This window comes from Onychomys torridus, chromosome 1 (genome assembly GCF_903995425.1).
Source record: "Onychomys torridus chromosome 1, mOncTor1.1, whole genome shotgun sequence".
Classification (NCBI taxonomy): domain Eukaryota; kingdom Metazoa; phylum Chordata; class Mammalia; order Rodentia; family Cricetidae; genus Onychomys; species Onychomys torridus.
This window is the reverse complement of record NC_050443.1, coordinates 88,456,802-88,481,571: the sequence shown is the minus strand read 5'-3', so window position 1 is coordinate 88,481,571 and position 24,770 is coordinate 88,456,802. Positions and strand designations below refer to the sequence as shown.

General features: G+C 36.1%; 1 protein-coding gene across 1 annotated transcript in view; it reads left to right on the top strand.

Moving 5' to 3' along the window:
* Sbf2 (SET binding factor 2) overlaps positions 1-24,770 on the top strand; it is a 345,635-nt gene that overhangs the window by 183,700 nt on the left and 137,165 nt on the right. The window contains exons 9-15 of the mRNA XM_036177261.1: positions 2,211-2,343; positions 4,334-4,442; positions 7,144-7,257; positions 12,575-12,652; positions 13,773-13,886; positions 14,311-14,439; positions 16,207-16,305. Of these exons, the coding sequence (XP_036033154.1) occupies positions 2,211-2,343; positions 4,334-4,442; positions 7,144-7,257; positions 12,575-12,652; positions 13,773-13,886; positions 14,311-14,439; positions 16,207-16,305 (776 nt within the window). The remainder of the gene's footprint in view (positions 1-2,210; positions 2,344-4,333; positions 4,443-7,143; positions 7,258-12,574; positions 12,653-13,772; positions 13,887-14,310; positions 14,440-16,206; positions 16,306-24,770) is intronic.

The following is a 24,770-nucleotide window of genomic DNA, read 5'->3' as shown; positions in this document are numbered from 1 at the left end:
AGTACATTGTAGAAAGTGGGAATTGGGTGCTGTGGAGACAGCTTAGTTAGTAAAATGTTTTCAATTTTTGGGCTCCACACAAGAAAAACTGAGTGTGGTGGTATGTGCTTAAAATCTTAGCACTGGTAATGTGGAGACAGGTAGATGGGTTCACTGGCCAGCCAGCCTTGCCTACTCGTCTAGCTCCAGGTCAGTGAGTAACCCTGTCTCAAACACAAGGTGGAGAGCTCTTAAGGAATGATATCCAAGGTTATCTCCTAGCTTCCATTATGCACACACACGCATGCTCAAATCAGGAATAGACACTGACAAAACACTATTAATTGAGGGGAGAAATGATGCTTCTCTAAATACACCACCATACAGTTTTAACTTGAAGAATGTTTATGTCTTAACATATTCAGGAAACAAAATTAGTTCAATTTAATTTGTATAAAGATAAAAATAATAAAGTAACATATTTATAAAGGCATTAGTTATGGTGGTGGTTTAATGTGAAATACCCCCTGTAGGCTCTAGGTTAGAGTCCTTGGTGTCTAGCAGGTAGCACTGTTAGAGAAAGTTGTGGGGCTTTGGTGGAGGTGTAGCTTGCTGAAGGCAGGGGTCATTTGGGCCCACTCCCTGTTCACAGTATTTCCTATCTATTCTTACTATGAATGCCCAGCCTTAGGTTGGGTTGCTTCTAGCCAGCTTTTCTAATTTAAATTATCCCATTTCTCTTTAACTACATTTTTGCCTGTGGGCTTTTTACCCCTCTTTAGTCTATCTTGCTTTCTTTCTTACTCTGTGGCTGACTGTGGCTGTGTGGCTGGCCCTGATGTCTTCCTCTGCTCTTTTTCTCACTCCTCTTATTTATTCTCTCTGCCAGCCAGCTCCACCTGTTTCTCTCTCCTGCCTAGCTATTGGCCATTCAGCTCTTTATTAGATCAATCAGGTGTTTTAGGCAGGCAGAGTAGTGCAGCTTTACAGAGTTAAACAAATACAACATAAAAGAATGCCACACATCTTTGCATCATTAAGCAAATAATCCATAGTATAAATGAATGTAACACACCTTAAACTAATATTCCACAACAACAGACTCTCAAGGGAAAAGATAGAAGAAAACCATGTGTGTAAGTGAGCATTTGGTTAGTGTGACAAAATACTTTCAGCCACAACAACTTAAAAAGGAAAGGTTTATTTTAAGAGATTTCACTCCATGGTTGGCTGGCTCCATTGCTATGGTCCTGTGGTGAGGCAACAAGAGTGAACAGCAGGTTAGCTGCTCACCTCATAGTTATGTCAAAGAATAGCAAAACTATATTCTAAGAAATGGGTCTCTGGACAGACATCCTCCAACATATGTTCTTCCACATCTTAGATAGTATAGCCTCCTACATATCTAGGCTAAACAATGAAAACAGACAGATAGTATAGCCTATTAAACTGAGTGCCATGTGTGCAAAGTAACGAGATTACATCAAGCACAGGAGAAAATTATGCAATCAAGAATCACAGATGTAATATGTAAGACATGTAAGTAATTACAAAATGTGTGAGGGTGCTGCTAGCATAACACAATATAGTTTTCTTTGTAAGTAGAAGGAATACAGAATACAAACAAAATTGTGGTATAGTAAATACATAGACCAATCATACAGTCATTGATCACATTATTCACTGTACCAAATTGTGTGCTATGTTTTCATATGACTAGCCATAGTTTTGTTACGACTACATTATCACAAATATGTAATGCATTGTACAGTGATATTAGGACAGCCACATTGTCCTACTAGATGGTAGGAATTTGTTACCTCTATTATGACCTTATCATCCCACTGTTACATATGTGATGATTGGCTACTGAAATGTCATCTTGAAACACATGACTGTTGTAACAGCAGACAAATAGGCTCTAAAGGAGAACAAAAACTAATGCCAACTTCTTTAACGGGAACTTACATACAGACCTAAGGATGAAGTGAAGAAGGTAGTAGTCAATTTCCAAACAACTCACATGATCATTGAGTATCACAGTGGTGTACAGAATAGACAGACATCCAGGAAGACAGGTACCTATAGACTGTATAGGTGAAGTTAATCAATTATTTTCCTTTCGAGACCGCTGAATATTCCTTTTGTTTCTTTGTCACAGACAATCTGTGGTTGGTGGCAATACAGTACAATTTGCTGTGTTAAGTAAGCCTTTGTTCTTGTGTTTTCAGGAATTCAAAATGTCCTCAACCTCTTTTGTGCAGTTCTTACAGAAAATAAGGTTCTCTTCCATTCAGCAAGTTTCCAGAGACTTAGTGATGCCTGTAGAGCCTTGGAATCTTTAATGTTTCCTCTTAAATACAGGTGAAGTTTTCACTTGGTAATTTTATTTATTCCCACATTATGCAATACTTGTTGATAAATCAAAATGTCATGACCCAATTGCTTTGAACCACAGAGGTTTGTTATATGAAGTTAGAGAGTTATGATTCTAATAAAATCTAGTCTAGAATTGGGACTTTTCCAAGATGTACATGACTGAGTGTTGATTAATTTAGTGAAAAATATTTAATTTACTTTGAGTAATATTATTATCAATATTTATCTTTCAATACTGGTAAAATTCTTTGGTTAGTGCTATTTGATACTAGTGTATTAGTTTTTAGGAGCTATTGGAATTCTGTTAATGAAGAGTCCTTATCTGTTTTATATACCTCTTACATTATTTATATATAAATGATGTGAAGTTACTTTACAATAACATAGAGAATAAAACAAAAGTCAGTGGTCATGCATGGCTATACATTGGTAATTGTCAAACCTAGATTAGACAGAGCTTCATTATAAATTTCCCACTTATTTTTAAAGGATATATTAAACATTTTCCACAATAAAAATTATAAAACCATTTTAAAAATGTAAACCATGATGGCAGGTCATATTATAAGTAGAATATTTTACTCTGGTTTAATTTACTAATCATAATGTCCCAGAAACTTAAGTGCATGAACACTAGGTAAAATTTTAGATTTAATTTTTGGGAAATTTTTTTTGGGAAAAAAAAAAACCTCTGGAATTTTTGTAAAAATGTTTAATCTATGTGTTTATTAAATGTAAGCATCAAGCATAGTGCTATTAGACAAGTCATTACATTGCCTTGAGAGCGGAGGTCCTGTAGAGCTCCCATCTGGTATCCGGTCTGCAAACGGAAAAGTGCTTTAAAACAGCATGCATTTGGGGAGGAAGGAGGAGGCCGGCCACTCAGCTGGGTTCCAGTTACTTTGTGTTTTTTATCTGTGATCCTATCTTACACATGGAGGTTTTGAAAATCATTCCTTTCAGAACTTTTGTGTTAATAATCATGCCAATAAAATTGATTTCTTTTAAGCTCTTCAGTGCTTTAAAAAAAAATTGTATTAGTTCTTTGAGAGTTCGATTCATGTTTTGATCACATCCTCACCCTTAATCACTTCCCAGATCCATTCTCTTTTCCTACCCACCCAATTTTGTATCCTTAAAAATAAATAAATAAAACTTTCAAGGCTAATTTATGCTGCCCAAATAATCTTGGATGTGTGGTCTTCCACTGGAGGATGTTGACTTCCCAATTCCAGTTACAAAGAAAACCATCTCCCTTTCCTGGCAGCTAGCAATTGCTAATAGCTCCACAGCTAGAGATAGGATTGATTCCTGGTTCCCATCTCCATGTGGTATTTGGCCTGGCTTGGGCTTGCACAGGCTTTGTACATACTGTCACAACTACTGTGAATTCATATGCAGACCTAACCCTGATTGGCCTAGAACTTAGTATGTAGACCAAGCCAGCCATGAATTCACAGAGATCTACCTACCTCTCTCTGCCTCCCAAATACTAGGCTTAAATATTGACACCACCACACCAGGCCTTCTTGATAATTTCTAAATATAAATATTTAAATTCAGACTGCAATAAAAGAACACAGAGTTGGCAGGTAAGGAGGTAGAGTGGATCTGAGTGGTAATGACTATGATAGAAATACATTGTATGAAGTTCAAATAATTAATAAAAAATTATTTAATTTTATGAAAATAATAAATAAATAAACTTATTCATTATTTTAATAAAAATAACATGATAAATTTTTATTAAAATAATAATAAAAATTTAAAAGACAAAGCTAGGGGTGGCATAGGATGGTGGAGGTTTATCTGAGAGAAGTTGGTGATGAGTCAGTGAAAATGATCAAAATACATGGTATGAAATTCTCAGATAATTAATAAATACATTTTAATAGTTCACACTGCATAGAAATACAGGGAAATATGTTCACATTGTGGGAAAATAACATAAATAAAATATTTTTATTATTTTCAGTTACCCTTATATTCCCATTCTTCCTGCTCAACTACTAGAAGTTTTGAGTTCTCCAACTCCTTTCATTATTGGAGTACACTCCATCTTTAAAACTGATGTTCATGAGCTTGTAAGTATCCAACTCTAAAATGTCCAGATCTTGAGTCTTTTGTATTTGAATGTTATAAGGTTTCAAATCATTGTTTTCAGATATGGTACATTTTCAATAGAAAAGACAGAGTAAAAGAAAAACATCAAGAAATCTGTTTAATTTTGCAAGTATGAGAGTTTTAAAGAATTTATTCATTCATATATTTATAAATAAGATGGCTTTAGACAGGGGAGATGGCTCAGGCTCTTCCCCTAAGTTGATTGCAGTGGTGTTTGGGATTCCAGCAGAGTGGAGAGTCACTGGAAGGCTATAGGTCAGCTAGCCTCATGTGTGCAGTGTAGCAGAAATAAGAGAAAGCCTGCCTCAAAAAAGGAGGAAGGGATGAATCAACTCCTGGAAGTTGTCTTCTGACCTCCACATATGTACCATGGCATATGTGTCCCCTGCCCCATCTCTCTTACAAACATTGATTAATTAATTAACCAATCAGTTATAAAACAAAAAAGACAGGGTTTTGCTTTGTGGCCTAGGCTAGCCTCTAATTCCTGAGCTCACAATAGTCCTTCAGCTTCAGCCATCTGAGTAAGTGGTAGCATGTGCCACTGTGCCTCACTTTAAAATAATCCTGTGTAGCAGATCATTTTTATCTTACCATATACCTCGTATGAGGAATTCTATATCCTGTAGATCAATAGCTCCCAACATTCCTTTCATACAGCCCTTTCATACAGTTCCTCATGTTATGGTGACCCCCAACCATATAATTATTTTCATTACACTTCATAACTGTAATTTTGCTACTATTATAAATCGTAATGTAAATATCTGTGTTTTCTGAATATTAGACTTCCCCCCGTGAAATGGTTGTTTAACCCCTATGGGGTTATAACCCACAGATTAAGAACCACTGCTGTAGATGATAAGGATTAATAATCTAATTTTTATTCATAATTTTCTTCCCAATGCTTAATTTATTAGTGTTTTAAAATGAAATCTGCCAATGTAGAATACCTGAAAACTATCAAGAATAAGTTAGTTTGCAGAGAATTTAAATTTAGTGGAACTCAAATTCAGTATGAGCCCCCACCAAATTCCATGTGACTGAAGAAAAGCTAAAGCCAGTTTAAGAATAGTGTGTTTGCTTTTGGATGTCATGCTCCTAGTAGGACTATAACAGTGTGCGTCAGAGGGCCTCAGAATCAAAAGTTTAGAAACTGCAGTTCTTTGAGGAAATTGTCTCAGATGATAATTTGATACTATTTAATAATTAAACATCAATATTTAAGGACTGTCATATGGAGGAAGGAGAAAGTGGGGGGTTGTTGTTTGTAGCTATAAAACATTTAAATAGCATCCTTAGATATAATGGATACAGAAACAAATTTCTGCTGGGTGTGTTTCCAGATGTAAGAGCTGCCAGGTAATGGACTGGGATTTCTAATGTGAGATGAAGAGGGTACTCTGAAGCACTATGACTGGAGTGTAGGGAGCAGATTATGTGGTACTTTTCAGGGAGTATAAGAAAATTTCTTTACCAGAAGGATTTTGTTCTATGACATCTGTAATCCACAAGACTTTGTAACACTGCCTCTGTTCTAAATGCCAGCAGAGAAGAAAGCTTTGGTGCTCCTCACACAGCAACTGCAGCTGGAACCACATCAGAGATGTCATTGCCACTATTGAAAGAGTAGACAAGACCCTCACGTGTATACCAATCAATCCTCCTAACATTGTATTTAATATCTAGTTCTGTTTAACTTTGGTATCATCATATAAAAATGTGTAAGCTATTAAGCATGTTTATTAAAAATTAGGCCCCATATAATTTGTAAATAATTTTGGTACTACTAAATATAAAGATAGGACAAACCAAATGTTGCCAGTTGTAGATTTAACATTTTAATGAATAAATAAGAATGAATTGTAAGCACATCATTAAAATATTTCATATTTATGTAAGTTATTTTAAAATATGATCTTTTAAAATATTACAAATGAGGTTTGGGGTATTGTTTTTGTCTGTTTTAGTCTTGATTTTGAGACAGGGTCCAACATATCACAAGCTGATCACAAACCTGAACTCATTACATAGCTGGGGATGGCCTTGAATTCATCCTTCTGCCTCCCAAGTGCTGGAATTACAGATTGGGTTTTGCATCTAAACAATAATTGTTTGATATATATTACTTTGTTTTTTGATTCTTATATAATCCAAATGCAATAGCACAGTTAACGTGGAATTCTATTAACACGTAGAACTTCATAGAAATTCCCCCAGTGTGCCTCAGTAGTTTGCTTCATTGCATCATTTACCATCCAATCCACCTTCCTTCTTGCTCTTTCTATTACAACCCCTTAGGTAGTGTCACCATCTGGGTGGTGAATGCTTGACTGCTGCCAATTCATAGTTTTTCCCCATGGAAAGAAGATCGAGAACATAAAAGAACCCTATAACACTCCTTTCTTGAAGGGCCAAAAGTGCACATAACATTTTTTCAGCCTTTAATGGCAGAAGTGTACTCATGTACAATACCTAATTTCATAGGAAGTTGGGAAATGTAAAGTAATGAGGAAGTTCTATACCTAGAACTCTTAATGCATTTAGCCAAGAACCTCTTCTCCAGTCGGTTTTTCTCAGTTTGAGGTAGCCATGGCCAATTAATTTGTTTAATAACAAATACATTTTATGAAGTATGGTTAATTTTTAAAATCTTTTCAGTTAGATGTCATCATAGCAGATTTGGATGGAGGCACTATTAAAATCCCTGAATGCATTCACCTCTCTTCTCTTCCGGAGCCACTTCTTCATCAGACTCAAGCCGCACTTTCTTTGGTATGCCTCTTTGTTCATGGCCATTTTTCTTGACTTAAACTTGAAACTGAGATAACTGGAATTAAAAAACATGGTCTATAATTATATATATATATATATATATATATATATATATATATATATATATATGATGTATGCATGTTTACATGTACACACATACATTATGTTGAGACATTCTTTCACTGTATTGGTCTGACACTTGCTATATAAACCAGGCTGACCTTGATCTTATCTCCCTCTGCCTCCCAGGTGTTGATAGTAAAGGTATGTGCCACATACCCTATTACAGGTGTAATTATCTTAAAGAGTCCTATCTTTGTAACATATATTCTTTTATAGTTTTTAGAGGGGAATCCTTCATTTACTAGGTAGTTATATTTGCTTCTCATTCAGTAGATACTGTGTACCAAATACTGTGGAAATAAGATAAAATTTTGCCTCAAAAAAATGTATGATTCCTGCCCAGTATGGTGGTGCATACCCTTAATCACAGCATTTAGAAGCCAGAGTTACACAAAGAAACCCTGTCTCGAAAAACAAAAAACAAAATGAAACAAAAATGTATTTTCTTAAATATTTTCTATTAGAAGTTATTAGCTTCTGGTCCCCAACCTCATTCTTGGCATATCATCTCTTTTGTAAATGTGCTACCTACAAAAATAGGATGTCTAGTTGGTGTTTTTAGTTTGTTAATATATGAGTAATCGAAGCAGTAAAAGTTTTAAAAAATCTTGTGGCCTAGGTTTTTCACATTGAAACAAATTTAATAATTTTTGTTATGCTATTCTTGTTGATTTTGTTGATTAAAAAACAAACAAAACATTAGTGTTTGTGTGTATATATGGAGGCCAGAGGATAATCTTAGCTGTCATTCCTCAGGTGCCAGCCACCTTATTGTTTGAGACAGGGCCTCCTCTTAGTCTGGAACTTGCCAAGTAGGCTGGGCTGGCTGGCTGGCAAGCCTGAGGAACCCTCTAGTCTCTAAATCCTCAAAACTGGAATTACAAGTATGAACCACCATGCCCAGGGTTTTGTTTTGGTATAATGTATAAGACTTGTGATTCCAAAGATAGTTTCATCTCAGATACCACCACATTTCAAAAGGTGAATAATTTTAAATAATTTTAAAGAAAAATATTAACTATGCAATTGGATTGATTGCATATGAATATATCAGTAGCTAAAAAATTAGTGTTTCAGTCATTAAATCATTCTCTGCTCTGTGTTTGAACGTAAAAGACATCTCTCAACATTATAAGTCCTTTTGTACTGCACAATCAAATTGTAATATAAATCTCCATCCATGTCAGATGGCATGTAATAATAAGTCATGAGGACTTTGTAGCCAACAAGATTTATCATGTCTCATCCAGTCTCAGAGCTGTTCCCATGTAGAGGGATCAGCATGTACATCACCTGTCTTGTAGTTTTTTGTTTGTTTGTTTGTTTGTTTTTAATTTCTTCCTTCTTGTCTATAGCCAAGATTTTCAGGAGATCTCCCCCAATCAAATCTGATCTTTTGTTAATTTTGAAGAAATCTGTAGCTTTTTGCTTCCTATGGAAACAAGGAATAATCTCTCCCTTAACACAACATATTTCCTCACTTCCATTATGAAATCAAGACATTTTAAAAACTTATGGATTGTTTTAATTTAACAGTTTTTTTTTTTTTTCTACAATCCAGTGTCTCTTAGCAGGGTTTGTCTTTCACTCATCAGCATTCAAAAAACTTAAAGTCAACAAAGCAACATACAGGATTCAGGCACACTGTGCATTTCTCATCCTTATGTGGCTTTTTATATTACTTACTCTTTCTTTAAAGACTTCACTTTATTATTTTTAGACTATTTATTTATTCACTTATTTGTTTGTTTATTTACTGTTTATACCCATTTTCTTTTCTTTCTTTAGCATCTAAGCACATTTTTAATCATTCTGTACCTGTTTAGAGGCTTTTTTCAATATGGACCTGGACTAAGCACCTGCTACATTCTGTGATCACATGAGCCAAACCTTAAACTGCTAGGTGGCAGCTAGGCCCTCTGCTGCACAGCTAGGTTAGCAGGTGGTGCTGGGGGCTGGCTTCACTCCTCTCAGCCTAACTGTTCCCTACTCTGGGAAGCTGCTATGTCCAAGTTGCAGCAGGCATTTCTATCTAGTCTCCTACCTGAGTAGTGCACAGGCTGCTCAAGTGCTCTGCTTTATTAAAGGGGCCACACCTCTGTATGCTGCAAGCACTGTGGCTGCTTGAGAGACAGGTCACCTGGAAGCCAGGTCTAACTTTGTGTTTGGGAATTTGTTGTAAGTTTTCTTAGGCCTTATGTAGATATGCGTGGCCAGATGTTGGGCACCAAATGCAGTCAGACTTTCCTTTGTACTGCCAGCCCACAAATAGTGACATGGAGACTTGGTAATTATAAAAGATTGGCCTTAGCTTAGGCTTTCCCCCAACTAGCTCTTATAATTCAAATTAACCTGTTTCTATTCATCTACATTCTCCCACATGGCTTGGTTACCTCTCCTCTGTTCTGTACTTCTTCAGTTTCTTGCTGGCATCTCTTATGCTCCTCGATTGATCCCGAGTTCCTCTCTCTGCCTAAAAGTCCCACCTATTCTCTCCTGCCTAGCTATTGGCTATTTAGCTCTTTATTAAACCAATCACAATGACATATCTTCACAGTTTAAACAAGTATTCTGCAACACAAAGCCTAACTCAAATATTTACCCTTTTCTTTAGCTTTTCTAGGTATTTATACTTTGTATTTCTTGTGTTATTATTCATAGGTTCATCACAGTCTACCCTCTTCTGAAATGCAAAGCTCAAGAGCTTCTTTCTTACCCAAGTATTTTAATTAATTAGTTTGTTGTGTTTTCTACTTTTATTTTTTTCAGTATACTTTTAAAAAGTTTTTGTTTTCATTTTTACTATATAAGTATGAATTATTTCCTTGCATGTATGTACACCATATGTGTGTTGTGCCTGAGGAGGCCAGAAGGTATCCAAACTATAGTTGTAGGTGGTTATAAGTCACCATGTAGGTACTGGGAATCAAACCCAGATCCTCTGGAAGAGCAGCAAATGTCTTGATTCACTGAGTTATTTCTCCAGCCCCTTTTAAAACATTTATAAATTTATTTTGGTTAGCATACAAAATAGGTTTTCATTATGACACTTTTCTTCATACATTTCAGTCAGTAAAACTGCATAACACATTTTCTTTATTCATTCACTGATGGGCAGCTGGACTGGTTTCCTGTCTTGATTATTTTGACTGCAGTAAACATTGATGTGTATATTTCAGTGGTTTGCTGATCTAGATTCTTTTAGTTGAATACTCCAAAACTAGTATAGATAAGTCAGATGGTGGGTTTTTGTTCTGTTTTATTGTTTCACTTTTTTGATGAGCTTCCATACTGATTTACATAGAGGGTGCACCAGTTAACACGCTTCTCAGTTGAAGTTCTGCCTTCCCCACATCTTTGCCAGCATCTGCTGTCATTTGTTGTCTTGATGACAGTCATTCTGACTTTGAGGGAGATAGAATCTCTGTATGGTTTTATGTTTCTTTGATTGTTAAGGATGCTACCCATTCTTTTTCAAACACTTATTAGCCATTTGACTTTTTCTTTTGCAAACTGTCTATTTATTTATTGGCCCATTTATTGATTAGATGATTTGTTTTATTGGTGTTTATCATTTAAGTTGTTTATTATTGAGCTATGACTTCCTGATCTAATATGTAGTTGCAAAGGTTTTCTCTAATTCAGTAGGCTGTCTCTTTTCTCTTCTCATGGTTTCATCTCATGTAGTACCATTTATCAGTTCTCCTGAACCATCAGATCCTTTTTCAGGAGGATTTTATGCCTGTGAATAGATCATGAAGTGTTTTTCATGTCTTCTTCCAAAAGTTTCAAACTTTCAGGACTTATAGTAAGGCTTATAGTTCATTTTGAATTTTTTTTTATAGGAGGAGAGAGAGAGGTCTGATATCATTGCTTGACATGTGTGTATCATTTTCTCAGCACCATTTTTTTATTTTTAATATGTTTATTTATTAAATTTTTTTCATTTTACATACCAACCCCAGTTCCCCCCTCCCTCCCTTTCTCCCACCTCCTCACCTCCCTCCCACTCTACCCCCATCCACCCCTCAGAGTGGGTAAGTCCTCCCATGGCAGTCAACAAAGTCTAGCATACCAAGTTGAAGGAGAGCCTAGCCCCTCCCCATTGTATCAAGGCTGAGCAAGGTATCCCCACCACAGGGAATGGGCTCCAAAAAGCCAGTTCATGCACCTGGGATAAGTCCTGGTCCTGCTGCCAGGGACCCTACAAACAGATCAAGTCACACAACTGTCACCCACATTCAGCGGGCCTAGTTCGGTCCCATGCAGGTTCCCGAGCTGTCAGTCCAGAGTCAGTGAGCTACAACTAGCACCGGTCAGCTGTCTCTGTGGTTTTCCCCATCATGATCTTGACGACGACAACTCCTCCTCCTCCTCCTCCTCCTCCTCCTCCTCCTCCTCCTCCTCCTCCTCCTCCTCCTCTCGCCGCCACTACACCATTTTTTAAAGAGATTATCTTTCCTATAATGCATGTTTTTGACACTTCTGTCAAAAATCGTGTTTGTAGCTGTGTGGCTTCATTTCTGGGTTCTCTATTCTGTCTCATCCTAAGTTTAGTTTTTATATTACAAGATGTAAAATAAACCTCTTTTAAGAAGTAGCCACATTGATATATAGCACTTCTCCCATTTGTTCACTTCCCAGCCGTGGCTCATTTTTTATAATTTGATATATGTTCTTTGAGAATTGCACATACTCAGGTGGTGTTTATCTGTATGTGCATTTATTTATTTATTATTTTAAAAATAAGTAAGACAATGCTATGTGAATTTTTCTAGTTGGCCTTTTTTTATTTATTTTATTCCATTTATATGGGTGTTTTGTCTTTATGCCACATGTATACCTATCAGAAGAAGGTGTCAAAGCCCCTGGAACTGGAGTTGCAGATGGTTATGAGCCATCATGTGGTTGCTGAGAATTGTACCTTAGTCATCTGCAAAAAGCAAGTGCTCTTAACCCCTGAGCTGTCTCTCTAGCCCCTAGGAGGTCTTTCTTTTTCTTCCTAATCTAATGTTTTATCTTAGATATCTTTCCACAATAGTACATGCAAAGCTGTATCAATTAAGTGATTTTTATCTCATGGTAGGACTGTAATCTAACTCATGTACTGATAGTTCACTTAACGCTCCAAAGACACTAAAGAGTAAGTCTTATTAATCCTAGATATCTCATGTAACAAAATTGTTTACTTTAGATTTTGCACCCTGATTTGGAAGTAGCAGATCATGCTTTCCCTCCTCCACGAACAGCCTTATCCCACTCAAAAATGCTGGTAAGAAATTTAATATTCAATTTTGATACTTCTAAAGAGTGCTGTACTTTTATTTTTAGATTTTCTGAAATAGCTGAGTTAGAAGTACCCCCAAATAGAAATTAGAATTCCTCTTTCCTCAAGGTATTACAGGGCATTTTACTGGCCCAGAGAGGGGATTTGACTTTCTCTTTATGAAGCAAGAGTAAAGACAGCAAAGAAGTTAGAGCCTTAGCTATAGCCTGGAAAACCACCCAGCATAAGCATTTGGATTCTTCTGTTCTTGTAGTGCTATGTATCCAACCAGCTACCTTATTTGTGCTATGCATGTGCTCTACCACTGAGCTTTATCTCCAGTGGGGTGGGTGATACTTAGAAAAATGAAGGAGTGAATGCTGATTATAGGAGAGAACCAAGTCTGAAGAGTGTGTGTGCCAAAAGGAGCTTGGATTAGCAGTCATAAACAAATGGAAGGATAGCAGACACCCCTTTTTTCTTTTGCCAGTTCATGTCTTAGAGGTGAATGAATGTGTGACTAGTAGGAGACTTCACAGAGCTGTGGTCCTTTGAAAAAATTATATAAGCATTCTTGACCTTTATTTCTTTATCCATTAAATAAGGTATTGACCAAAGAAATATGGAATTTTCTTTAACAATTTAAAAATTATTTCTATTAAAACCTGGATTGGCAAGACTTAACTTTCAAGTCATATTTCATTAGAATAAAAATAGATTTTATAATTTGGATAAATGTTAGAAGATTTCATAAGCCTTTAAAATATAATCTTTTGAGAGTTTTTCCCTTTTATATTCATAACTATAATTTTTTGCATATATAAAAATCAGAGGTCTTGGCATATATTCCTTTCTCTGACACAGTAAAAGAGGAAATTGTGCTACTTATTTTTCCTCTAGAAGAGAACTGTATGCACTAGAATCAAATTCTGTTTGGTTCAGTAGAAAGAACAAACCATTTCACCCAAGAATAAGTAGACTCTCATGGGACTGTGCCTGCTGCTTGGGAAGACAGGCATGGGAAGGACAGCACGCTGCTCACTCAAACTTTCTTCCTTCTCTCTGTTTTACTTAATTTGCTTTTTTAAAAATTAAATTACTTGTGTGTTTCTTTTCACATTTCCAGGATAAAGAAGTACGAGCAGTTTTCCTTAGGTTATTTGCACAACTGTTCCAAGGATATAGGTCATGCCTCCAGCTCATACGCATCCATGCTGAGCCTGTGATACATTTTCACAAAGTAAGACATAGTACTAGGTTGTTTGTTAAGTGGACTCACTTAAAAGAACCACATTCTTAGCCATATGTATTGAATTAAGGTTTTTCAATGTGAATAAAGTCTCTGTGTTATGTGACACATAGAGTTGGCGTAATGTTTTCCCTCAGAATATGTAAACTTAAAATTGATTTTTCTTTTATTAAAGTCAAGTATTAATACCTGATTTTTTTACCTCCTGTCTTTTAGATGGATTAATTTTTATTCTTTCTAATACATGTAATATTTCAGGTATTAGACAAAATCCTTTGGGAGAAACACGTTTCATGACAGTGTTTAGTTATACCTGAAAGCATTCAGGCAATCTTCAATCTTTCTATTTTTATTTTAACCATTTGTCCATTTCCCAGTGATAAATTATCATTTCACATTTTTCTTTTCTTTACAGACAGCTTTCTTGGGGCAGCGTGGTTTGATTGAAAATGATTTCCTCACTAAAGTGCTCAATGGAATGGCATTTGCAGGTTTTGTTTCAGAAAGAGGGCCTCCATATAGAGCCTGTGATCTCTTTGATGAGGTATAGTTCTTATCAACAACTAATAGTTAAAAGCAAAAACCATTATTTTAATGTTTATTCAAATTTATAAACATTATAATTTAAATATTAAGTAATCAAATATTACGTGTATTAATAAATTGAGAAAATTACAGAATGTTTCAAAAGTACAAAATGATTTTGAACAACTATGATTGAATAGCTTCTTAGATCTTTTTGAAAGATTGGACAGTGCTTACATAAATAAGACTCATTTTTTAAAAATATAATGGTTCAGTGATTGTCAGTCTGCAGCCAGGTCTAACTTGATGCACAGATATGTGACTCTAAATTGTAGTTACGTTTAATCCATCAATGTCATAGAGCCATAATTTAAGTTTATAACATTCCTACTAACAATAATTACCATTTTGTAGCTACCTTAGTAGAAATATTTGGGACAGACATATAGTCTCTATCTTTTCAAGGATTTGGCAATATACAGAGAGAAATATAATAAATGAATAGGATACTATTTTACATTGGTTGTGCTTTCACTTTTTAAAATATATTTTCCATTTATCATTTAATTCTGTATTCATAGCAGTGCATTATGGGGTCAGGAAAGTGAATATCATTTGTATTTCAGTTTCTGGAACAGCACTATATTGGAACCAATAGATTTTAAAGTTCCTGTTGTCCATTAAAGAAAATCACTCCTGGAGCCCAAAGTGAGAAAGGCTTTGTTACCTTTGACCATTGGTGGCTTATCTTGTGCAAAGAAAGTAGGAATGAAGTTGTTTTTTGTTTTTGTTTTTTTTTCTGAGATGGGTCTTTTATTCTTTGTAAAGATAGCTAAGTACTCATGGGTAAGGAAAGTGAAGCAGAGCTTCTGTTCTGAATGCAAACCTACACCAGTGCCTCACTTAGTAATGGGCACGTGCAGGTGTAAGGCACAGTACCCTGACTGGCACAGTTGTTTGTAGGTACTTTCTGAGCTTTGATTCCCTGTTAACAGTTAATGTGACTGGCCTTTGATCCTACTAATGTATCAACCTTTAGGTTCCTAATTAAGTACTCAATAGTTAATGGCTTATATAGTTAAACTAAGATGCTTGCCAAAGTCCTTTTCTAACTCATTTGCTGGTCTCTGAAACTTGATTAGTAGCAGCATTAGTCTCTGCTGTCTTTGTTTTCCTGGAAGGAAGACACTCTAGCTCCTCCCCTTCTCACCCGTTGACTCTTGTACGTTTCTTTTCGTGTCAGTCCTCTGCAGTAAGTATATGCTCCCACACATTGTCTTAGCAAACCAGTTAATAGGAGATGGAGTCCATGTATATCACTTGAGAACTAAAAGGAATCTAAATACCATCCTACTGTTCCATCTTCATTTATAGATGAGGAATCTGAACCCAGGTCATACTGACCATAGAGTCCAGTCATCATGACGTGAATTATTTGTTCATATTTGTAAGTTAAAGAAATATTTGGAGACTTCCTGACTTTTCTGAATTTTTCTACATAAATGAATTATCGTGAGTGAGACCTGTAGGGTGAAAAAGCTTCTTTGCACTCCATAAATGACTATTCCCCAAGAGTCACTGAGTAGAGACTACTTGGCAAGCCATAGATTTGATAAGCCTTTGTCATCCTGGGGTAGAGATGAAACCCAGTTCAAATCTAAAGTAATTTATTTTTAAAATAACATGTATTTTAGATGGCTTTTAGTTTGCATATTACATGAAAATACCAATTTTTAAATTCAGCATACTTGGGTACTGATTACTGCCATCTGCTTCTTTTTTCAAGTTGGTAGCTTTTGAAGTAGAGAGAATTAAAGTTGAAGAAAATAACCCACTGAAGATGATAAAGCACATCAGAGAACTTGCTGAGCAACTATTCAAAAATGTAAGTAAGTGTATGTAAAATTTTAAAATACTAAAAAAATGTTTCATTTTCAGAACTGAGAAGCTCCACCATTATAGTAGTGATACTATGCTCTGGATAATCAATCCCAAGATGTCACACTTAGTCCTGTGTGTCATAGTGTATCACATTTTCATATCAGTCACTGTATCATGAAAATGTCCTGACCACATTTTTTCCCACTAATCTTTGCTTTCACTGTAAGTTTTCTTCCAGGTCTCATGCTTAATTAATACAGAAAGACACTGGAGATCTAGTGCAGTGGTGTCATTTGAGTTGCATTGTTTTGAATTAACGAGGTGAGAAACTAAGCTGGAAGAAAGAATGAAAGCTGGTACATGAACACGAAACTCAAAAGATGAAAATGCTCCCTGAAGAGAGGAAATGTTGTCAATGAAAAGATGAGGATGTGGTGAAGTAGGCAACTGAATTCTTAGGCTAGCACAAGAGTACCTGCTTATAGAATAGTGGATTTTGGCTAAGTAAGTGCTGAATATTCCTGCTTGTGAAGCTTTTGATTCCTTTTGCTAAGAAACGTAAATCAATTGGAAATGTGGCCCACTGAAGAAAAGCAGAGGGAAGTTGTTTTTTGTTTTTGTTTTTTAGTTGTTTTTTTTTTTAAGGACTTTAGAGAAGAAGAACTTGATATTGGTGTTCTGGCCCCAATGCATATTATTTAATCTAGCTATTTGACAAGGTAAACCATTTTGACAGTGAGTTATTAGTCACTGCTTTGTCACATTCATTTGAAATGAGGGAAGTAGTAAGTTAAAAGCAGAAATACTACACTATTACCTTGTTACATATTGTTCATTTATTCTCTGCTTGTTTGTACAAGTGCATGTGTGCACGTGCATGTATTGAGGATTCAAACCAGAGTTTGGGTGTGTGCTATGTATCCACTATATTTCTGAGCTTCCCCTAATCTGCTCAAGTTCTACATTTGGAATCTGACCTTTCTTTGAGAGAAATAATTCCTTTTGAAGATTCGTATTCAAACAAATGGTCTTTTCTGAACTGTGCCCATCTAAGTTTTGGTGCATAATTGAATATTCCTGGTTTATTTCAATTACTAGTGATTTTATTATCAGTTTTGACAGCATGTTTTGCCTAACATAAAAGGAACAGTAGCTAACACAGACAAGAGTTAGGCATGCTTAGTCCTGGCTAAAGATCATTTTCTATTTTAATTATTATTCAAGAGTGACACTTCAGTTGACTGTCATTTATAGAGAATTAGTTCCTTTTTTAAGAAGCAATATTTTGTATTCTTAAACATTATCTCATTTTGAGTCATAAGTGATTTCTCAAAAATTTAAATAAATGATAGTACATTTAGCCACATTACATACATTATCTATTATCCTATAACACCCATTTAAGCCAGATTCAATATGCCCATTTTCTTGAGGATATAATTGGCTCAGAATAATGTAGCTATTAAGTGATAAAATCCAGACTTTAAATTTATGAACTTAATCATGTATGACTCCTAATCTCACTCTGTCATATTGGGTCTATCTTCAATTCCAAAAAATTAACAATTACTGAGGCATTGGTGGTACACACCTTTAATCCAAGCACTCAGGAAGCAGAGGCAGAAGGATCTCTGAGTTGGAGACTAGCCTGATCTACAAAGTGAGTTCTAGGTCAGCAAGAAAAACTCTGTTTCAAAAAACAATAAAAAAGTAACGATGTTTCCATTAAACTTTTTGACAGTGTTTTAGCATACTTTTCACTTAGCAGTAGTGACCCTGTGCGTGACAAGGACTCTGCAGTAAGGGAAGGCTGATATTGAATAGATAAGGAAATTGAAGATTTGGAAGTAGTTTATTCTTCTCTAGGGAGGACAGGTTTATTGATGCATTTCAAAGATGAGCAATGCCAGGTGGAAATCAGTTTAATCAACCAAATCAAATAGGACTGATACTTTTAATAACTAGCTGTTTACTTCTTTGATTTTTTTTTGGGGGGGGGGTTGGGGGGAGGAGGTGTTTTGAGACAGGGTTTCTCTGTGTAGCCCTGGCTGTCCTGGAATTCCCTCTATAGACCAGGCTGGACTTGAACTCCGAGATCCCACTGCCTCTGCCTCTAGGTTAGGGTTAGGCACCACTACCACTTGGTGTTCTTTGATCTTTTCTTCAAGACTATTCCAGGACAAATGTTGTAGCTAGTAAGGTGACCAAAATTAGGATTCTGACATCATTGTGTCTCCAGTATGTGAGAGCCCAATGTCTACAAGGGATTACGCCAAGCCACTTTAATGCAAAGACAAAATAAATAATTGCTACTTACTATCTTATAACTTAAATTTTATGGTATGTACTTTACATTTACCAGTATATAACTACCATATAATAAAATTAGTATCTAGTGGTTATATGTTCTATTTTTATTATTCTCATATATATTACATCCCAACTTCAGTTTCCTCTCCCTCCCCTCCCCCTAGTCTCTCCTCTCCACCTCCCCCCTCTCTCAGATATACGCCTACCAACCTTCACTCTACCTACCCCCACTCCCACCCCCTGTCTCCCCTCAGAAAAAGAGCAGGCCTCCCAGGGATATCAACCAAACATAACAAAACATAGCATAATATGCTACAACAATATCAGACACATACTATCATATCAAGGCTGGATAAGTGACCCAGTAGGAGGAAAAGGGCCCCATAAGCAAGCAAAAGAGTCAAAGACAGCCCTTGCTCCCATTGTGAAGAGTCCCACAAGAACACCAAGCCACTCAGCCATAGCATATATGTAGAGGTCCTAGGTCAGACCCCCTACAGGCTCCCTGATCTCAGCGAGTCCCCATGAGTCCTGGTCAGTTGATTTCTGTGGGCATGTTCTTGTGGTATCCCTGTCTCCTCTGGTTCCTTCAATCTTTCACCCCCTACCCCCTCTCCTGCAGAACTCCCCAAGCTCTGCCTAATGTTTGGCTGTGGGGCTCTGCTTCTGCTCCCATCAGTTGCTGGATGAAGTCTCTCTAGTCTGTTTGATAACATTTTTGCTAGGCTCTGTCCCAGAACACTCTGCATGCACATGACTCATGGCTTTACTGTCCTCCGGAATGTCTTGCTCCCTCTGAGTCTCCTGGCAACTCCTCAAACTTCACCCTTCTTCCTCCCAGCATTCTCTCTGTCCCGAAATCCTGCCTAGCTACCAGCCAATCAGCATTTTATTAACAATGAGAGCAACACATTTTCACAGTTTACAGAAGGATTATTCCACAGCATTTCCACCTTTTTGTGTAAATAAAAAAGTTATGTTTTAACTTTAACAAGGTAAAATTATAGAACAAAAACAGTTATCAAGTAAGAATTACAATTCCAATATCCAGACCATTTGTATTTGGCAGATTTAGAGAAAATATTCTATTATTTATGTTTGTGAGTCTAAAGTTTTATACCTCATTTACCTCTTTATCATAACTAAGGGAAACTGTAACTGTAACCATCTAGTCTTCAACTCTGTCAAAGACCCCAAAAGAATATATTACCTGAGTAAATAGGAAGTGCATTGCAAGCAACTTCCAAAACTCTAGAAATGACAGAGACATCTGGCTGCCTGGACAGTACCCATAGTTTTTCTGCAATGTTGGGGTATCCAACTTTAGGCTTCAGGCCCAATATATCTGATAGACATTTCTGAGTAGCAGGGAATTTTGAAGGACTGTCCTACTTGTCTTGGCAAAGTTTAGAAGTTGCTTTTTTTTTTTTCATCCTGCTGGTCCAGTGTGGACAATAACTGTCAGCAGTTGAGGCAAGGGCAGTTTCTTTGCCCAAATGACTGGCTTTTGCCATAAACAAAACAAATTCCATATGGAATTTCTTCAATACCCATCATCCTCTTTTGAAGCAAATTGGTGCTGTCAGGAGCAGACGTGTCTGTCTCACTGTAATCAAAGGCCTTAGGTTATTAAAATATTTTAAATGCCATATTCTGTACATTTTTGAAGAGCTTGAAGACCATCTATCTAAATGTATCTGTTTAACCTTGAAAACCTAATATGACTACAAGTTTGATTATTATATATGGCTATTAACATGTATTTTAATTATATGTTACACTTTTAAATGAGTTGCATAGGCAAATACCCCAAACAAGAGTAGAAACATACATACAGTATAGCAAAAATAACTTTAAATTTGTATCAATGTACAATAATCCATACCAGTGTAAAATATTTAAGACTAGTGGTCACTTTTTTAGTTTAAAAGTAATTTCAATAATCTACCCTTTTATCCTATCATTTCTCTAACCCCCATTTTTCTTTTCAGAAAGAGCTCTTTGAATTTAACTCCTTTATTTAGCTTTTTTTCCTGACTATGACCAATAACAATTGTAACCAACCCCTTTAAATGATGACAAACATCCATAACCCATCTTTTGGGAATGTGGGTGTTGTTTTTTCTAGACTGCTTCCTGTTGTCTGGGGGGTGCTGGCATCTTTGAGGGATGCTGAGAAAATTTAGGATAATGGTTAAGTCTTGGCTAGAGTAGTTTATGAGGCTGGACCATCTCAGCCAGCAACCTTGAAGCTGTTTTGGACGCAGAATTCTGAGGAGACTATAACAGAAGCATTTTGAGATGCTCAATCACCAGGGCCATACATTTTTATTGATGTCTGGTCCCTTTGTTCTGAAAATACATAAACTTTCAAAGATAACACACATAATCTGCTTTAAATACAAGTATAGACTGTGCATTATACACAAGTCAGCCAAAGAGGATTTTTTGTTTTATGTTTGAGCAGGTAAAATATACATCACATGTCTTGTAGTTATGTCTGTAAGTCAAGATTTTCAGGGGGTCTTCCTCAATTAAACCTGATCCACATCAACCTGAAATGGATCCACAGCTTCTCATTTTCTGTGGAAATAAAAGCATAAACTCTCCCTCAAAGTAACATATCTTTTGACTTCCATTTTGAAGCCAAGCCATTTTTAAAATATATAGGTTGGTTTAATCCAGCAGTTTTCATAATCCAGTGTGTCTTATCAGCTGCCATTTCTTCATAGCAATCAGAAAATCTAAAGACAGCACAATAGCATACAGAATCCAGACTCTCTGTGTTCTTCCCATCTTTCCATGGCTTATTATATTTTTTTACTCTATTCCTTTTTTAAAGGACTTTACTATGTTTTTAAACTATTTTTAATCTATTGACTTTTTCTACCCTTTCTCTTTTCTTTCCTAAGCCTATTTACATTTTTAAACACACTGTAAACCATTTAGAGGTTTCCTCTGTCAGAATCTGTCTTTACTGAGCATCTGTATTGTTTTTGGATCACCAGAGAGGAATCTTAAACTGCTATGTCATTCACCACTGGTACAGTTTAGCTTAGTGCATGGAAGTAGTACATGGTGGCTAGCTCCTCCTGCAAGCAGTTTCTGGGAAACACCTCTTAGTACTGTGGCCAGCATGAGAGACATGAGACTAGGAAGCTTGTTTGGCTCCAGGTTTGTGTGTGTGTGTGTTTAGAACCTTTTTTAAAGCTTTCTCAGATTTTGTGTGGATGTAGGTGCCCTATGATGGCGGCCATTTGTAGGCAAACTTTCTCTGTGTCCCAGCAGTCACTCCCAAATAACCACTCAGAGATTTACTATTAATTATAAATGTTCAGTCAATAGATTGGCTTGTTTTTAGCTAGCTCTTATAACTTAAATTAACCTACTTCAATTAATCTATGTGCTGCTCTGAGGCTCAATTACCTCACACACGTACTTTTCATCCTGCTCACTGTTTCTCATGGCGTCTCCTCAGACTCCACCCTTCTTCCTCTCAGCATTTCTCTGACCCCAAATTCCTGCCCAACTGTCAGCCAATCAGATTTTTATTAACAATGAGAGCAACACATTTTCACAGTGTACAGAAGAATTAATCCACAGCAGTGTTGGATTTTGTCAAAGATTTGTCATAGAATATTATTTTAAGATGTGTTACTTTTATTTATATTGCATTTGTTTAACTCTATGAAGCTGTGGTACTGTGCCTGTCTAAAATACCTGATGGTCTAATAAAGAACTGAATGGCTAATATCAAGGCAAGAGAAAGGATAGGCAGGGATGGCAGGCAGAGAGAATGTATAGAAGGAGAAATCTGTGAAGGAGGAAGAAAAAGAGAAGTAGCCAGAGAAGCAGGAGGAATCCAGGGGCCAGTCACCCAGCTACATAGCAAGCCACAGAGTAAGAGTAAGATTTACAGAGGTAAGAGAGCAGGAAAAGCCCAGAGGCAAAAGATTGACAGGATAATTTAAGGAAAGCTGGCAAGAAACAAACCAAGCTACAGCTGACCATGTAAAATTAAGAGTAAGCCTCCATATGTGATTTATTTGGGAACTGGATGGTGGACCCCACAAAAGAGCAAAAACAAAGAACAAAGACTTTTGGCATCGAATGGTATGATTACGTGTCATCTAATGATAAGACCATGTGGTTTTTTCTTTTAGGTTGATTATATTGACAGATTTTCATATGTTGAACCATCCTTGCATCTTTGGGATGAATCCTATTTGGTTATGGTGGATGACCTTTTTGATGTGTTCTTGAATTTTGTTTGCAAGTATTATATTGATTATTTTTACATTAATGTTCATGAGGGAAATTGGTCTGTAATTATCTTTCTTTCTTGAATCTTTGTGTAGCTTGGGTATCAGGGTGACTGTGACCTCATAAAATGAATTTGTCAATGTTTCTTCTGTTTCTGTTTCATGGAAAATTTTGAGGAGTATTGGTATTAGGTCTTCTTTGAAGGTCTGGTAGAAGTCTGTGCTAAAACCATCTAGCTCTGGGCATTTTTTTGGTTGGGAGACTTTTAATGACTGCTTCTATTTTCTTATGGGTTATAGATCTATTTAAATTGTTTATCTCATCTGGATTTAACTTTGGTAAGTGGTCTGTTATTGAAGAAGTTGTGTTTTTCTTTTAGATTTTCCAGTTTTGTGGAGTACAGGTGTTTGAAATATGACTGCATGGTGTTTTAGATTGCCTTGGTGTCTGTTGTTATGGCCCCTTTTCAAAGTTTCTGACTTTGTTAATGTAGATATTCTCAGTCTTTTAGTTAGTTTGAGTAGGGTTTGTATATTTTGTTGATTCCCTCAAAGAGCCAACTCTATTTCTTTGATTCTTTATATTTTCTCTTTGTTTCTGTTTCATTGATTTCAGTCCTCAGTTTGATTATTTCCTGCAGTCTACTCCTCTTGGTTGTGTTTGCTTCTTTTTGTTCTAGAGTGTTCAGGTGTGCTGTTAGGTTGATAGTATGAGATCTGTGCAATTTCTTTATGAAGGCACTTAGTACTATGAAATGTCTACTAGCACCACTTTCATTGTGTCCCATAAGTTTGGGTAGGTTGTGCATTCATTTTCATTGAATTCTAGTAAGTCTGTAATTTCTTTTGTTATTTCTGCCTTGATATAGTTATCATTCAATAGGGAGTTTTCCTGTTTATGTGAATTTTCAGGCTTTATGTTGTTCTTGTTGTTGATATCCAGCCTTAATCTGTGGTGGTCTGATAGGATACAGGGGTTATTTCAATTTTCTTGTATTTGTTGAGACTTGATTTGTGGCTTAGTATGTCGACAGTTTTAGAGGATGTTCTGTGACGTGCTTAGAAGAAACTATATACTTTTGTGTTTGGATAAAATGTTCTGTAGATATCTGTTAGATCCGTTTGATTCATAACATTTGTTAGCTCCATTATTTCTCTGTTTAGTTTTTATCTGGATAACCTGTTCATTAGTGACAGTTGGGTATTGAAGTCTCCCACTATTATAATGTGTGAAGTTCACTGTGTGATTTGAACTTTACTAATGTTTCTTTCACAGATATGGATGCTCTTGTGTTTGGGTCATAGATGTTAAGAATTGCAATGTCAGGCTGGAGAGATGGCTCAGAGGTTAAGAGCACTGATTGTTCTTCCAGAGGTTCTGAGTTCAATTCCCAACAACCACATGGTGGCTAATAACCATCTGTAATGAAATCTGATGCCCTCTTCTGGCCTGCAGACAGAACACTGTGTATATAACAAATAAATAAATCTTAAAAAAAAAAAAAAAAAAAAAGAATTGCAATGTCCTCTTGGTGGATTTTTCCTTTGAGTATAAAATGTCATTCTCCATCTCTTTTGATTAATTTTTGTTTGAAGTCTATTTTGTTAGATATTAGAATTGCTACACCAGTTTGCTTGTTAGGTCCATTTGCTTGAAAAATCATTTTACTCTGAAGTAATATCTGTCTTTGATGTTGAGGTGTGTTTCTTGTATGCAGCAGAAGTATAGATCCTGTTTTTTTTTGTTTTTTTTTTTGTTTGGTTGGGTTTTTTTTTGTTTTTGTTTTTGTTTTTTTGTTTTTTTTTTTACTCATTCTGTTAGCCTGTGTCTTTTTAGTGGAGAATTGAGTCCACTGATATTGAGAGATATTAATAAGCAATGATTGTTAATTCCTGT